Source organism: Pleuronectes platessa, chromosome 23, assembly GCF_947347685.1.
Source record: "Pleuronectes platessa chromosome 23, fPlePla1.1, whole genome shotgun sequence".
Taxonomy (NCBI): domain Eukaryota; kingdom Metazoa; phylum Chordata; class Actinopteri; order Pleuronectiformes; family Pleuronectidae; genus Pleuronectes; species Pleuronectes platessa.
In genome coordinates, this window is record NC_070648.1 from 8,745,902 (window position 1) to 8,763,330 (window position 17,429).

The 17,429-nt window shown below is 41.3% G+C and overlaps 1 protein-coding gene across 1 annotated transcript in view; it reads left to right on the top strand.

The window, feature by feature from the left end:
• LOC128430042 (protein phosphatase 3 catalytic subunit alpha) overlaps positions 1 to 17,429 on the top strand; it is a 58,674-nt gene that overhangs the window by 19,139 nt on the left and 22,106 nt on the right. The window contains exons 2-6 of the mRNA XM_053415970.1: positions 5,754 to 5,954; positions 13,810 to 13,934; positions 14,514 to 14,625; positions 15,073 to 15,218; positions 16,072 to 16,211. Of these exons, the coding sequence (XP_053271945.1) occupies positions 5,754 to 5,954; positions 13,810 to 13,934; positions 14,514 to 14,625; positions 15,073 to 15,218; positions 16,072 to 16,211 (724 nt within the window). The remainder of the gene's footprint in view (positions 1 to 5,753; positions 5,955 to 13,809; positions 13,935 to 14,513; positions 14,626 to 15,072; positions 15,219 to 16,071; positions 16,212 to 17,429) is intronic.

The window sequence follows — 17,429 nt, forward strand, 5'->3', positions numbered from 1 at the left end:
ATCTCAATCTTTTGCATTATGCATGTCAGATAATCAGCTTCCGAATGGACTCTGCGGTACTGTATTAATGAAGCAATAAAACTGCTGCCAGATGACATTTTGAAGTTGATGCGTACAGTACGGCTCAGTGTTTCCTACACCGCCTACACAAACTCATGCATTCAGTTCATCCTGGACGCCCAAACATATCTTGCTGTAATTCAATGTCTTTATGTAATTTAATTAACAAACCCCCGGCTATCGGTGGAGAGTGAGCCGTGCACTCTTTTGTGGCCTATTCAACACCTGACAGTCGTCCTCTGTGCATACACCACACGTATTAGCTGCTGATCACTAAAAGGATTCCAACCGGGAAAAATTCTGATTGTGATTGATTTTTCTTTCTGTCAATATTCTCATTCTTTCACATGTGCATTTTGTCCACCTACGTCATGCTACATGCTAGTGGTTGTATTTCTTTATTGCATTGCTGCATGCCGCTCCACTCTAGTTGAGCCATCTTACTTGGCACTGACTTTAACATACAGTTCCATTTGATCAAATAGAGAGTTTCAACTTGATTCATTAAACACAGATCTAGCTTGGCACTTTGCCTCGGGATAAAAAGCTCAGCATCATTTGAAAAAGGAGTGATGATGGATCAGGGTGCTGCTGTTTTGTGTGATTTAAACAAGCAAAGTTATAGATCGGTATCAGCGGCTGCACTCTCTTTACTTCCTAACGTATATGACCATGCAGTCAGATTACTTCTGGTATTCCATGCATTGGATGAACAGGCCTTTGTTGCCCTCGCACGTTGTTCCAGAGTCTTAGTTCTGACTCGTCTCCCTGTCGGTCAAGCTGATATTTCCACTGGTCATGCTGAGTCTCACAGGGGAGGAAATTTGCTGGTGTGGTAGCCTGCCTGCTATTAGAGGGTGGAGGGTTTGAGGTGGGCCGTGACAACCAAGAGGCTTGCTCGGTGCGTCACGCTCCATCAATTTCTAGGGGATCAATTCGGCAGCTGATGGAAAGATGCTGTGCATTGCAGAACTTAGGTTTCTGGCCCTGGAGTCATAGGGGTTTATCATGAGTTGTTGCTTTTCTTGCCAAGCAGTCTAGTGTGTCTATGGTTTTAAAGGATTTCATTTGTTTAGTCATTGCCCACTCACTGGCCGCAATCCCAACCTAGCTCAGACAAATGCAGACTTAATGTTTTTGTAAACTGAGGCAGTTTTTATCAGAGACCTGGTTCTTCCTGTCTGTCTGGGGTAAACAGAGTCGATATCTGCTATATATTGCTGCTCATCTGATGAAATTAAACTGGTGCTATAGATCTCATAGTTGCACTAATTAGATGCCAATCAAGTTAATTGTGAGTAGAACTGTATTATTCAATAAAAGCACTTCCTAATCAATTTCAGATTCTATGTAGCCACAAAATAAAGGGATACTTTGAAAAAGTCCGACCACCATATTGGTTTGCCCATTATATCCGTGGATATAGGAATCTTTGACATTTAAAAAAAAGATATATAGCATGCAATATATTGTATTGGGAATTTTGTTCCCCCTAATATCTGTATCGACCTCCAAAAATGAGTTTGGAGGTTTGCTCTGTAGTATTTTCCTGAATTATCACAGCATGGGATGATGACAGGTTTAGTGCACACAACTATAGGATGACTGACGCGGCCACGAAGGAAAGCGATATTCAGGATTTGTAGACATCAGAACTGCCAGATCAGGCCTGACTCCCGGTTGCACTCTGTGTTCTTCACTAAATGAAGCCAGGGGCTGCTCTGCGAGCTCTGCAACAGTCTGTCTCACATTCTCCAATTAAGCTGATCAGTACAGCACCATATGACTGCGCACCTCCTGCTGTCTCATTCCTCCGAGAGATCGCATTAGCTCTGAACTACACCAACCTGAACATTTCAAGCTGCCTGTTTTCCCACTGCCTCTCAGCAGTTTCAGATGCACTGCGCCCGGTGGTGCAGATCTCTTAAGAATCACACTACAATGTCTCCAATAATCTGGCGTAATTATTCCATTTACGACTGCAACATGAATGAAGGTTGCTGATCCAAAGCTTTGCGAGTTCAAGACTTAAGACGCAGTGATAATCCACTGTAGAAGGAAATCGATATGAACCTCACCGACCAACACAGCGTATTATACTTTATTAAACAAATTAATACGAATTAAAGCTGATTTATTGTGTCAAGTCTAAATATTAATTTCCAGAGAGAGGAAAATCAGGCTCCATTTTTATTCATTCTCTCTGACACTCGCATTCTATCCTCATTTCTCTCTCATGCGAGATTCAAGGCTGCAGCGCAATTTCCTGCTTACATAACAGAAGGGAACAGAGAAATGGTAAAATTAATGAATGCAAAAAGCGGCCAGCTAATAGAGAGTGTTTTTTGTGAGTCATGCTCGAGTTCCAGGCAGCTTGCCTCGGGTCAGTTTATTCTCCCACAGCTGTATAAGCCCGGTATGAAAGGATGGATAGATGTACAGGGTTATTTGCAACGATCAACAGTTTCTGTGTGGGAATGTTCAGATGCTGCTGTTTGGGAGGTAAAGGGTTGAGGTTGTGCTGTGTTTTTCTGTCCAACATCGACTGCCAGTCGCTCATGTTCGAATGGCTAATTACTGCTGGTGACTGAGAAAGATGGTGCTCATTATTTAGTCCAATATATGACATCGCCATTTATTTTCTTGTTCCAATAATGAAACACGAAAAAGAGTTTGATAATTTTTCCTTTTTGACTGCGTTGTTAATCCACGTCGTCTTCTCCCGAGCTCGGAACTTTTCTCTCTCTTTTTCGAGTGTACAATGTGCCATGTAATGTTTTGACAGAGGTGAGTGTTACTCTTGTTAATAAGGGGGCTGTTTGAAATTCCAATAGGGGAAAGTTCACACTGTTTCCATTGTCATAGCTGTAGGAAATGGAAGGATGAGTGTAGAGAGGTTGCCAGCTTCCATGCAATTTGTTTCTGTTAAGGAATAATTTGTTTCTGTTGTGTTTGAATTTTACAATTTGTCATGTTTTGTCACTTAAATGGGAGCAGATGTGGCTCAGTTGGATACCTAAAGGGATGGAGCCCTCTGTCTGTATATCTGTGCACGTCCTCCGAAAGCTTAAAGACAAAACGGAGCAGTGCCCACAGAAATTGTGGGGGTAAAAGTTTAGCTGATAGTTCAGGCGTGACGACCATAGGACACAAGGTAGAGATTTCAACAATGGCAGAACTTTTTGAGGAGAGTACTTGCATTTTGGCAAGAAACTACAGCAGAAAACTTTTGCATCTGTTTAAAATTCACATTGTCACAACCTCCTCCACCGTCACCACGTATAATGTCAGAAACATGTGTCTTATGTATGTATGTGGGAAGTGACGGTTACATTGTTTGAAAATGGATGTGCATATCCTTTCTGACTGTGAGCAGGGAAAAAAACTAAAATTCGATGAGCCACCAGCTTTCCACACAAACAGAATATATTTTTGCAAAGAAAGTAAATGTCCGTTTTAGGTTAAGCTGCGGTCGGCTGTTTTTGGTCTTTACCTGTCATTGCATTGGTGCTTAATTGGCTATCAATGTGGGCTCAGGAAATATAAAGTAAGCACTTTACCCTCTGCCCTTATCTGACAGTTCTACACATTTACATGGAGTTCATTATGACAGCCTGCTAAAATCAATACCCCTTTGTGCAGTTTTTGTGATTAATAGCAGTGCTCTTGTTCATCTGCGATGAGAACAAGAATATGTGGCATAATCATGTTGCAAATTGACCCGGCAATCCTGCTTGGAGAGCAGACCTGTCTCCTTGTTCGAGGGGAAAATACTCCTCAAACAGATTGATAATAGTTCACAAGTGTTCACGTAGTATGTGTTTATAAATCTCAGTTGCCAGCATGGTGTCGCCGACCGAGCCCAAAGGCCCTGGCCTCGAGCTAGAGTTGCACAGCAGGTGTTCAGGGGGGACCAACCTGGGGCGTTTGGTAATTCTATCTGAGATGGGGATTTCTGAATACCCTAGATACCCGAGTGGAGACATCATGTTTATATTTTTTCAGGCTTGTTTGCATGGTTTTTGATTTGAAAGGTTTATGCTTGCAGTAAAGAGGAAAATGGAAGTAAAGGTTGCCATAATATCATAATACCATACTGGCAGCACCCACCTTTGGTAATGCCACACACAGCATTAAAACAGTGGTTAGAAAGCAAATAATTAACAGCTAGTCAGAAGAATCTGAGTTTCCTTATAGCTTGCCAGGCTTATGTTGACCTTCAGATATCACAAATAGGTTTCCACTTCACCTGTTGACTTTAGGCAGCGTTAGCGTTTTATCTCAGTGGATGGGGCATTGCATTTTAGAGTAAAATGTGTAAGTTATTATCAGTGAGATAGCTGGCCTCTTGCACCATGATGATTAAACTCTGCAAGTCCAGTGAGTCTGCAGCTTCAACAGAACACCTGTTAGAAAGCTTAAACTGCTGTCGAGATCCCAAATACTGTCTGTCACCAAGTTTGACACAGATAAAGTGCAGGTCTAATTACAGCTGATGTCACCTTTGGGATGGATGGTTGTTCACGCAAACGCGCACGCACACACACACACACAGACACACACACACAAACAAACAGCCACTAACCCAACAGTTTTTGCTCCAGGCTTAGTGCATTAGTCACAGCAGCATGCTATTTGCAAAGTCTGCAAGTGGACATTAATTAAGAGCATGTCTTATTTTTTAAACTCTGTGAAGCTGCTCAATTGAAAAGTCTTTAATTATGTCCTTTTCGTTCCTTTTCTGTCAGTAAGTAATACGCATATGAGGGGGGGTGGTAGAAAGGAAATGGGCTCTCTCTTTGATGAAGGCCACTGAGAGTAGCTGCAACAATGGTTTCATTTAAAAAACCTAATGCTCCTCTTTCCATGTTTGGTGTTAAGTGCTAAAAGACAAGGTCCATTTTGTAGAGGTCTATTGTGAGGGTTTCTGTTATTTTGTGAAGATAATTTCATTATTTTAAATCTGTTTAAAGGTTCAGTGTGCCGTGTGCATGGAAAACGTGCACTATGTAATGCTTTTATTGTGATTAGATTGGAAAGTTTCCATGAGGTTTCAGGGTCCTCAGCTGTTTCCATATTACTCAAGCATTAATATAGGAAATTGACAGCAACAGAGATTTACTGTAGATTTAAATAGTGTTATTCCAATGATGCCTTTAAGATTCTTAGAAATATATAATTTTTTTTGCTCTGATATAATTGTGACACATAAAATTCAGACACATAAAACCGAGCATGTCTAACTATAGAGATGGTTACACATTAAACCCGGCAAGATAATACACTTGTTACGTTATTTAGACTTTGAACCTCATGAAAAGCTCTTTATGTTAATAAAACAATAGATATCTGAGCTCTGCTTTATTTTTGTTCTTTTTTTTTGTTCTGAGTATTATCAGGCAAACTAGAAACTGTGGTACTGTTATAAATATTGAAAATTGAATGAGTCACAGATCATTGCAGCAATCTGGTAAATAGTCTCAGAGGGAGGGCTGGAAGCGTGGAAGTGAACACTAACTCCCTCTCCTGCTGGGAGTCGATCCCCTGGAAGGTACAAAGTACCTCGTAATCAAACAGCTTGAATGTGATGTGGGTGCGTGTCCTCATAATGCTTTTGTCAATGAAAAGTATAGTAAAGCATTGTAAATATGAGAGTCTCAGCATTAATTGTTATTTTTTATTATTTTTTGCAGCTGTCCCATTCCCCCCCAGTCACCGACTGACAGCTAAAGAGGTGTTTGACAGCGATGGGAAGCCCAAAGTGGACGTGCTGAAAGCTCACCTAACCAAGGAGGGCCGTGTGGAGGAGGCGGTGGCCCTGAGGCTCATAGGAGAGGGCGGCGCAATCTTACGCGCAGAGAAGAACCTGCTGGACATCGAGGCTCCGGTGACAGGTCAGTATATGAAAAGGGAAATTTGTGTTTTGGTCACACACAAATTTGTACTTTTACAAGAGATGTCACTAGAGAGTGGGAGTTTATTAGAACGTGACCCTTCATGCACTTATATATCTGCTATGTGTTATTTTTATATTTTCTCATAATGAGCATTGATAGTTCATTTGCACTCATTGATGGTGAGTGTTTGTTTTTCTCTTCTTTTTTTTTTTCTTGTGCTTTTTTTCTTTGGATAATTATAATTTGACACCTTACATGCAACATAGAGGAGTAGGAGGCTCGCTGATACATATGCAGTCCGTCTATTGTTGTCTTTCTTCCTGGTCAAGTGCCCTGTTCCTTCATTAGACTTTCTGATGAGGTCTCTTTGATGTTGTTGTAATAATCAGAGACCCACTCAAAGGATCTATGGCAACCCCTCATTTCACAATACGAGATAATTCCTAAAATATAGTACAGAGCGGCCCATACTCATATTTAGCAGGCTTCGCTCTTACTTAGATTCATGAATGCATGGCCCTTTTCCCCCCAAACAAAAGCCTGGGTCTGCAGTGCTTACCGACGCCATTATGATAAGAGAATACCTTGTCTAAAATTTGAAGAGAGGGAAGATTAACAAAAACACCTTGCACAATTATGCAAGTACGTAACCTAGAGGGATGAAAAGAATAATCAGCGCTTGGAGCCGCGCACTCAACAAATTAAATTCTATCTCAACTGAAACTCTGTAAAAAAAAAAAAAGGACTACAACAACACAACAGATCCTCCAGTTTAAACTAAACACCACTCAATTTGTTAATGGCCATAGTGAGACAGTGGGCCATATGCACAAAAAGGAAACACTGTGATCTTTCAGAGCCTGTTGCTGTGCCTGCAATCAGAGCACATAATAAATCTCTTAAAGTGACAGTGTTTTGTAAAGGATTATTAACTTCAAAAGATTAAAATATGACACTACTGGTGGGATAAATCCCTGGGCAATGAAGAGATCAGATTACTGACCAATGACGCATGTTGGAGTGTCACAGGACTTATAAAAACCATTGGTCGATTTCCTGCCTTTTAACCTGATCCCAATCCTGTTTTTCACATGTGGACGTGCTCTCAAGCTGACCTTTTAGTGGTCCTCAGATTTTTATTCACAGTCTGGGAAGCCCTGTGACAAACAAACACACCTCGAGTTACAAATTTCATAACAGTTTAAATGATTCAGCCCTTAAACGTCCCTTCAGTTACATAGGAGTGGACGGCTTCTGCGTGTGTGTGCGCAGCAATGAAGCACTTCTTTCCCTCCCACTCAACACCCCTGTCTCAACCCCACTCCCACTCAGTAGTCCTTTTCCAACAAGGATTTCTCTGTTTTGCGCGTGCACGTGAACCTGCTTTGTCTCCCGAGCTCACACACTCTTCTCTATAAACATTTCTTTGTCTCTCTCAGTGCTGCTCTTCCATCTGTCTGCCATGTTTTTGTCTTTCTGTGTCATGCTCGGGGAACTGTTTCTCTCCCTCTCCTCCTCACCTCCAACTCCAGCACGACACATGGTCAGCAAATTAGTATGTAAATATTTATCATAGACGCAAAGCACCATGACATGTCAGCTATCTCAATTTCTCTCCGCTGCTCACGCTCACTTCCTGGTTGAGCCAGATGGCAGGTGGGGTTTTCGAGGAGGGAGGGGGGGGGGGGGGGGGGGGGTGTTACGAGCAGAGCTGGCTTAGGCCACCGAGAACAAGCTGCTCCCATGGCCTTCGCACAAGTCACCCACCAATCGAGCTCCTACAGCCACATCACCAGGCAACAGCGAGCGCTTGCACCGTTCATGCCCTTGTTTGCAGCGCGAGGGGCTCGTCCACGTTGCATTTAACACACTAGAAAGGTTTCATTGTAACCAAACATGATATTTTAAATGACATGTTCAAGTAACTGCAAAGTACAATCATATATAGTTCATGACCAAGCTGTGACTTTTTGTAATATTAGGTATTTCAATGACCATGCGACGTTAAGATCCTGGGTGTGAAATTCATGTCGTGCATTTAAAAAAAAAAGGTTGAGCGAGGACCTTGATGATGATGATGATGGCACTTTAATGAAGATAATGTGAAGTGAATTTGCTCTGCATCATTGCAAGGCCATTAAGATTCCCCAATGGGATCTGATGCAACAGTCTGAAGATGTCCACATGAACGGATAAAACTAGGTCAGACTGATGGCGGCTTTTGACAGATATATGTCTTGTATCCTGATATTTCAAATGTCGTTGTGTTGTCTTGGCTGGTAAGATTGCTTCTCCTCTACCCTATTTTCTAAACGTTTGCTGAAATATATGAACACTCATGTAAAATCTGTTAATTGTGACACAATGATACAAATAACAGAATATGACATGACACGTTTTAAGGCCAAAATGTAAGCCATCATCATATTGTACAGCCATATAGCAAATTATTAATGATATATCGAAGATGTTTTTAGGTCACTTAGGAACCGTGTCGGCATTACATAGGTGAGCACTGACTAGAATCCTTTTTAAATAACGTAGTTATCTTGTATAATGATGTCATTCTCTAACTTTGAGAACAGTGATGTACAGACTAGTCTGAGCTTCATTAGTAGTTCACTAAAATTCAAAAACCTTGCACGTGTTTGTTGTTGACCATGTTTTACTCACCAAATGTGTTTTGGCTTCTGCTCTAATGATGAAGACAAGCTGTGCAACATTTTTTCTTTTTAACGATTTATCCACAGTTTATTTTTTTTACTCTCAAATATAAATTGGTTTCAGCCTAAAAAAATCAAATTTTTAAAGTGTACAGTCCAACTCTCAATCAGTTACATTTACAAATTGATGTTCATAACAGACTGTGAGGTCCACCTCCACAGGATGTTAGCTCACAGAGAGTGCCATCATAAAACCTGGGGTATTGTTATCAGCAAGTCTCAATCAAAACATGATCTGGCCTCGCCGTGGATTTCTCTCGCTCAATGAGCCCGGCCTTTGGGTTGGCCTGTGTAGGTTCTGAAGCCAGGTTGTGTAATGCCCGCCGCCCACTCAATAGCTGCTGCCCGCTGATATGCTGCTACTCAGGGAGATCACTTTAGCGCACAAGCAGGAGATGGCCAGAACGAATTGTTTCTCACTCCAGATAATGTACTCCCACCTGCTCTTCTTATGTGGGCTCTGGTTCTCATCTCGTTTTCTGTGTGTTGTGTGACAAGAGGGAGGGAGGCAAGGCATGTCTGTAGGTGTACAGCAGCAGATTGTGTGTTAGCTTTGATAAAGCAGATCTCAAAGCTGGAGGAGGGAGCCACTGCAGCATCTCTGTTTGATTACCGTCGAACTGACGTTGATCACGCTTGCACAGATGTGCTGACTTCAATTCACATTGATCATAACATTGGGTCTTTTCGGCCAGTGATTGAACTTTCGCCATCGCAGTGCCACCCGGTGGTTTTCTCCACCGGCAAGTGACAGCTTTCCAAAAGGTCAGCTGGAGGTGCAGTCCTCCCACACACACTGTGTTTGATGCGTGCTTCAGGTGAAATTGCAGCCTCTTACTCCCTCCTGCCGCACAGACTTCTGAAAACATGAAAATATTGTTAATCCCCCTGTGAAGATTGTGAGTTTTAAATAAAGTTCACTGTTGTGTTGTATATGTAGCCCTTTCAGTTCAATGAGAAACTGTATAAGCTACTTTTTCACAATAATCTTTCTCCTTGTGGTCGTCCCTTCAGCCAGTGTCGTACTAAAGTGCAAAGTGTAATGTGACTGATTTAGAAACAATTGCTTTACAGGGGAGGCTTGTGCATCCATCTGTGTGTTTCTACACAATTGATGCATTTCATTGTTGCCAATGGTGATGTTGGTCGAAGGCCTTTATCAGGTCAGCAGCAGCAGCTTAGATTTGTTTGGTTTTTGTTTGTTATTTTCCTCCCTCAGTGAAACACGCTGCCATTGGATTTTTTCCATAGCAATAACCAGCCTCAGCATGAACCATTGGGATTAAATAGTTGTGTTGTCCTTTTTTGAAATAATTTATTGTTGATGTGTAATCAACCCATACCATGAAGTCTTAATGGTGGCCAGCCTGCAAAAAGGATGCTGGAAAGATATTTCTTTAAAGTCGTGCTTATATAATCCTGCGAAGGCCACAGACACCGCCTTTTTTTCTTTTCAGGTAACTTTATTATTTGTCGATTGGCTATCAGGACATGAAGAGGATTTCAACAAATAAAATGAAGTGTTTCAGAAACAATTTACAAATCTTACCCTTTAAGTTGTGAATAATTTGTTATTCCCCACCCAAGTAAACCAAGGTATATCAATAAGTGTTTTAAATAAAATGCATCACGATCAATGTTGCTCTCACTTCAACTGTATACTCATTAAATGGCCGTATAAAAAAAAAAAAAAAGGAAACTGGAAGCTTTTTCTATCATTCATCTGTTACCTATACTGCTTGTCCATTGAGGGTTGCGGCAGGCTGGAGCCAATACCTGCTGACATCCAGCGAGAGGCGGGATAAACCCTGGACAGGTCACTAGAGTAGCCGGCCTTCTCGGTGAAAATACATTGGATGAAGATGAACACTTCCCTCCATCACTTTAAAACACAAGTGTGTAACAGAAACATACAAAGAAGGGATGCGACGATGAACAGACTTAAGTCTCATTGAAGAACATGATGTTTACATGGTCAGGGTGAATCAAACTCTCGCCTCAACCTATTAGATCGAAATTTAAGCTTCACACACATTTATTTGAGCACAGACAGTTAATGAACGGTGGCTAAATAAGAACATTAGAAATTAAGTTTTATATATTCAAACACTCTTTGAGCCATTTTTGTTCCATTAAATCAGTTTTCCAGGAAGTGTACAACCAGTCTAAAATAGACCAGTGTTTCATGTTTTCAGACTTGGCGTGATTGCAGGAGGGAGTAAGGACATCTTTAGAAATCGGACACAAATATCGAGGCTCCTTGATGTCGTTCCCTGCTGTGGATTTTAACAGTTACAGAGTGTGGGTTTAATAAAAGACAAATGGTAAAGCGGAGGTTTACGATACAGTCAAGGAGAGCTGGTTCCCGGAGCTGTCTCACGAGGCTCGTAACTGGAGATAATTGCTCTCTGACGCTGTCCTCCAGCTCCCGCTAATTGGCTATCTCTCTGAATGACTTTTTCACCAGCTACTATTGTAATCCATGCTGCTAGATACAGTTCATAAAGCCACAAATGCCACTGCGAGAAAAAAAGAAGAATAAAATCTGTCCTTTTCAAATTAGATTGCAATCCATTCACCAGGTTGTTAATCAATTAATTTGTTGATTGCTTGAAGAATAGATGAGACAAGAGATATGGAGGCCATGTTTAACGTTATTGGATGTTCGATGGGAATATTGCTGATTGTTATCCTTGTGTTGTTTATCACAGCTCTTAGGTGAAGCAGGTGACTAACTGACTGAAAGAGCCGATATCTCGCTCTCATTGAATTACATGTCTGTTGCTGTTAACCTCTGTTTTGATCACGACGGCTGTCGAGATTAAATTTGGACTCTTACATGTCCTGGTATTTGTTGAAACTGAAGCCCTTGGTATTGGGTGAATCACTGCATCAGAGGTCACAGTTAAAACCATTTGACTTTAGTGACATAATATGTAACAATTCTTTATTAAAATCACTAAAAATGACAATTGTGGTGAAGAAGACAACTCCCATGATCCCACAGGCCATTTCCCAAGGCTTATTCAGCCCAATGTGAAATGACCTGATTAAAGTCGAAAAAATGAAAAAGCTACAACAGCTGCAGTGCAGAAAATGAATAAAGCAATTAAAAGTTGTTTTCAAGCTAGGTTTCAACCCGGGCCAGTACAAAGTTGAATATATTCAGTGTCAGTTGTGGTCACCTCTTTCAGGGAAATGACGCTACAGTATGGCTGAATGCAGGGAAATTAGATCCTCGGGTTTCTTACCAAATTATGCTCCTGTTTCCAAAGTTTTCCACCTGCAGGAACCTTGGATTTTCATGTGTGTGTGTGTGAGTGTATACCTCTGGACTGAACACTAGAAGTCAACCGTTTAGAGAGCAGTGCGGCTGATGGCTGATATGTTGTTCAATTTTTTGCACCTGATAAATACAGCAATTCATTTGATTGGTTGAAATAGCGACTCTCTGTACAACTCTGCTGACAGTTATGAGTAATTAAACTCGTGTCCTTATTTGCTGCTACCTAAACTAATGAATATGCAATCAAAACATAGAAGAATTTGATGAAATACTATTGTATTCTAATATTACACGTTTGTTTTTTTTGTCCCATTTTTTTCTCTTTCCCTTTTTGGACGAACTTGAGCAAAATGCTTGGAAAAACGACTATCAAGGCGATTTATCTTTCATAAATAATAAGTTCAGGTGTAACCGACCCATCGAGCAGAACAAATTGACCAGGGGGCTTTTAAATCAGATGACCTCACCTGCACCCTGTCACTCAATGATGGCTAAGCAGCAAATCTCCTGTGGCCTCTGCTCTTCTTGTCTCCCCGGGGTGTTATAAAGTACGGGTCACGTAGGGGGACAGGAAACCAATCCAGGTGGATTGATTCGCGGCTGCTGATTCCTGACACAGATGTGTTCGCCCCCAAAACACTCCCCCCGACACATTTAACAGCTGCCTGCTGTGCTGTTCATCGCTGTATAGAACTGATATGACAGATTGACTAAGTCGAGCGCTGCAGTGGATTTAACTGTGCCGAACGTGATGAGATTCCTGAGAATGAACTGTCAGTGCTCTTAGGAAGAGGTGGAAATGTTTTTCTAAATTATCTGTTTGTAATTGCTGTGACAGGCCAGATTTATAATGGCATTAACTTAATGGGACATGTTTAGAAATGGATACTACTGAGAGCTTTTCCAGCCAATGAACTTTTAGTGTGTTTGGCAAGGATAGGTGTGTTCAAATTAAGTCTTACTAGCCAGTTAAAATGCCTCAAGGTTATAAACAGGCTGAAAAGGGATGTGGTGAAGAAGAGAGACATGAAAAGGAGAAGTAAAGCAAATTTTTTTGATTTATTGCCACATTCAACACAAACTGTATAAAGAAAATGATTGTGCACTGAAGACTTCTTGTTTGTGCTAGTAGGAGAATAACAATAGCACTTTGACAAGTTCGATAGATCTCGTTTGAATCAAAGAACATTTAATTTCAGCTTACATGATGAATTAAAATAAGAAAAGATAAACTTGAAAAATACGTTGCATACATATTTTTCAAAATAAAAGGCATACATATTGATTAATATAACTGGTATATGTTATACACATACATACATTCAAGTAAAAACCTGTAGTACTTGTCATTTTTCATTATATCCACATTGCTTGATTGGAATGGATTTAGGTTAAACCCTAGTTTTGTGTGAATGCTTTCCCCTTGTCCATTCTTTGCATAATTTCCTGGAGTAAGCGTGGGCTGTGGAGCTGACAAGAAGCAGTGCACCATCACAATGCCTTTTTTCAGGCACAAATGTGTGGTTTGTACAAATAAATGTCACTTTATTTAATGAAATAAACTAATTAAAGCTAATTGAGGATTATATAGTGAACTGCCAGATAAACTCCATAATTACAAATGGCCACTAACAAAGGTTATCCCCGGGTACGGGATACAACAACATCCTCTCTGGTCCATTATTTTAGGTTAACTGGAATATCAGACTCCTTGCATACGATGGAAAATAACATGATGGATGCGAAAAGCTTGTCACCGTGTGTTCTGAGGCTTTCATGTGTTGATTCTGAGTCTTAAAAATAGCTAATGTACTTCTGCTCCTCTCTCTCTGCCTCATTCCAGTGTGTGGAGACATCCATGGGCAGTTCTTTGACCTGATGAAGCTGTTTGAAGTAGGAGGATCACCAGCCTCCACGCGCTACCTTTTCCTGGGGGACTATGTTGACAGAGGATATTTCAGTATTGAAGTGAGTCTTGTGTGTTTTTTTTGTGTTTTTTTTGTCCCCATGAGGACCTAATCAAGTGTGACACGCGCCATGTGCCCGACTGAAGCCGCGTTTATTAATAGTTTTCTTTGAGCGTAGATCAAATCGAGCTGCAGATAGTGGAGTGGTAATAGTCTTTTCTAATAACTTCAAATGTAGCCCGGATAGCAAATGTCACAGTGTAGCTTAGGGTTATGAGAGATTTATGAAGCACAACGCATGTATTTAATCTGCGACTGCATTTTGGAGTTTACTTATACTGTATATATTTCCTGTCATCGCCTGAAACGGTATTCTTTTATTAATAAAACATATTTTAATAGAGTGTGCTTTAACTGTCCTACGACGGTTCCCCTGAAGGTTTGTCATCCCTTCCAGTGAGGAGCTTGAAATATGCCACAAAATGTGCCACATGAATGTTTTATTATGAGCAGAATTACTTGTAGTATGCCAGACTTTGTAATTGACAAAGCCTGACTTGCTGTTTCATCCTTCTTGTGTTATATAAAGACGACAAGCTAACACTTCCTCTGCTTTTATATTTCTTCTTCTCTTTTCCAGTGTGTGCTGTACTTGTGGGCCTTAAAGATCCTGTACCCAAAAACACTGTTTTTGCTGCGTGGGAATCATGAATGTAGACATTTAACAGAGTATTTCACATTTAAGCAGGAATGTAAGTAAAGCTTTTTGAACTTCTTCTATTTTCTCTTTCACCTTTTGATCTACATTGAGCCGAAGTCTGTGAGAGTCTGTGCAGGGTGGAGGGAGAATTGACTTATTCTTTGTAAAAAGCTGTTTATTATGCATCCAGCTCAGCCACTGACCTCAAACACTCACTTAAAAGTGCCCTCTGGCCTGGTACACATTCAGTCAGATTTTTTCCCTCCTTGATATTTACACATGTCGGAACTATTTCTGTTGGACTCAGACAGGGGAAAGCGGAAAAAGACACAAAAGCACTGTGAAATTGTGCTGTTTTAAAAATATGTTTGGGAAGTTTTTTGGCACTTTGCAAAGCCTTTTTTCCGTCTCAGACTCGCACACTGCACCCAATGTATGAGAGCCGCGTTGTTTGACTTGGCATGCTCTCCTCCCCCTGCCCTGTTTCCCCCCATGACAGGTAGAATTAAGTATTCAGAGAGGGTGTATGACGCATGTATGGACGCCTTCGACTGCCTTCCCCTGGCTGCACTTATGAACCAGCAGTTCCTATGTGTACACGGAGGACTGTCTCCAGAAATCACAAATCTTGACGACATCAGGAAAGTATGTTCGATTCGAGACCATTTTCTCTTTATGTGTGTGTGTGTGTGTGTGTTTGTGTGTAACAGCAGGTGGCCGTTAATGGCTTTAGAAATACAGATCATTTGTTGAAATTTGGAGCCTTCTATCCGCTTCACGTATTTTCTGCATTTACTCAAAGTTAATGAGGTGGAGGAAAGAAAAAAATATATTCACTTTAGCGTGATGTGCTTTGAAAATGACAACCTTGCTTGCAGTCTGTGTGAAGTGATTCTCCCAGATCTGTCTAAAATGCTACTCAGGACTTGGAAAATTGCGAGCACCGGTCTGATCCTCACGCTGATTAAAAAATGTTGAAGACTCGGATTCTGCTTTCAAACTAATTCAATAACTCCAAATGGATTTTGTGGCAGCAATCAGAGGCCATGCATAATAGAATTTTCACTATTGAAGTGTCCATCATGGTACCCATCGAGTAATCCAGAAGCTTTTGTTCGAGAACGAGGCATCCTTGGCTTAAAGCAAAGTCATTTTATGTTCCTCGCTCCCAAAGAAAGGCTGCCATCCTGTTTTTTCCCCAAAAAAATTCTGTCAGGTGCTGGAAGATGAGTGCTTTGTGTGACTTGTCATCCGTCCTGAATATCCTAAATATCCCACCCATTTCTTCCCTGAACAGAATTTAACATCACTTCATTGAGTGCGTTAGTTGGAGTCATGAGTTATTTAGGATCTCAGCAGCAGGAGGAGCAGCAGCCAGCGTGGCTTCTCGCAGAAGTAGCAACACACAGTATTTTCTCTGCAGTCGTACGCGCACATCATGTGTAATTCTTTTTCCAGTCACACAGGCTAACTAGAGTGCTGGCATTTTCCTCCACAGCTAGACAGATTCAAAGAGCCCCCAGCGTACGGACCAATGTGCGATCTGCTGTGGTCCGACCCCCTGGAGGACTTTGGGAACGAGAAGACCCAAGAGCATTTCACACACAACACAGTGCGAGGGTGTTCCTACTTCTACAGGTGAGTGTGTCATCACTTACAATTTACATGTATGTTCTGTTTCTATGTTTTACTTTGCAAAATTGCATAAGGAATCAGAGAGATAACAATTGCTGTTCATATGAGAGTTTTATATCTGGCAAAGAGAATGGAGAACATCATCTAAGAAGCGATATTTCAAAAATCTTGTTTTGTCATCTGGTGCCTTGTCTAGTTTCAGGAAAAATAAATCATCCGCTGATTAGTTTTGGCCGTACTATCTGTGGAAACCTTATTACTAAAGTGATTTTCAATATGATGAACATGTTTAAAGACATAGACAGATCATCATCAACAAATGTTGTAAAAACTAAATAGGGGGAAAAGCAGCTAACCATCATCTTGTCAAAGAGGTGATAAATTAAAAAATCCTCCTGCCAAATTTCCATGTCTCATCTCTCCGTCTCCTGCGATGCCTGCACTGTGAGGAGGAGGCCGACAGCTCTCAGAACGTGGCGTGCACTAGAGTCGTCCCAAAGACTCCTCGTCAGTCTGTTGCCAGTATTTATGTAACCCGCATTAGCTTCAATGGAGCTGAGTAACTGAACAAACAGAGGAAATGCACGGAGCAGGCAGTTCGCACTGTCACAAAATGGAATGAACTGGCACATTACCACAAGGCACAGTCCCGTCTCTGAGTGCGCTCGGTGCTCCCTGCACTCATTTTGGCCTGAGCGATGCTCTCTTGGCCGTGGCGTGCTCAGGGCGGGCCAGCAGCAGTAGTCTAACGTCCTGAGGCTCCCGATATGCCGTCCCTTTTTTTTGTTGTTCTTTTTTTATCAGCAGGTGTTTCATTCCTACTGACTTAATGGTATTTTAATGTCTTTGCTCAGATATGAAATCCCAGCTCTGACGCTGGTGTGGATTCGTAAGGGGAATATCTTCCCTGATTGTTTTTGGATCTTTTGTTAGTTTATGTGAATTACTACACAACTGGTTCTGTGTTGAAAGAATGTTTTCCCATTACTGACAAACAGAAATGTTCGGTATGTGGCCTTTTTACTTTTTTTTACCTCAAACGACTGATTTGACTGCCACATGTTTGTGTCGTACCAGCATCCTTGTTAACCTTCGGCCTCTTGGTCAAAATTCCTCTGGAGTCTTGCTTTCATCAGTCAGATGGTTGCTAATTGGCATCACACTGGCACGCAGGATTTACGAGACAGTTTCAGCCAGAGCGAGGGAGAGCGAGAGACGTTT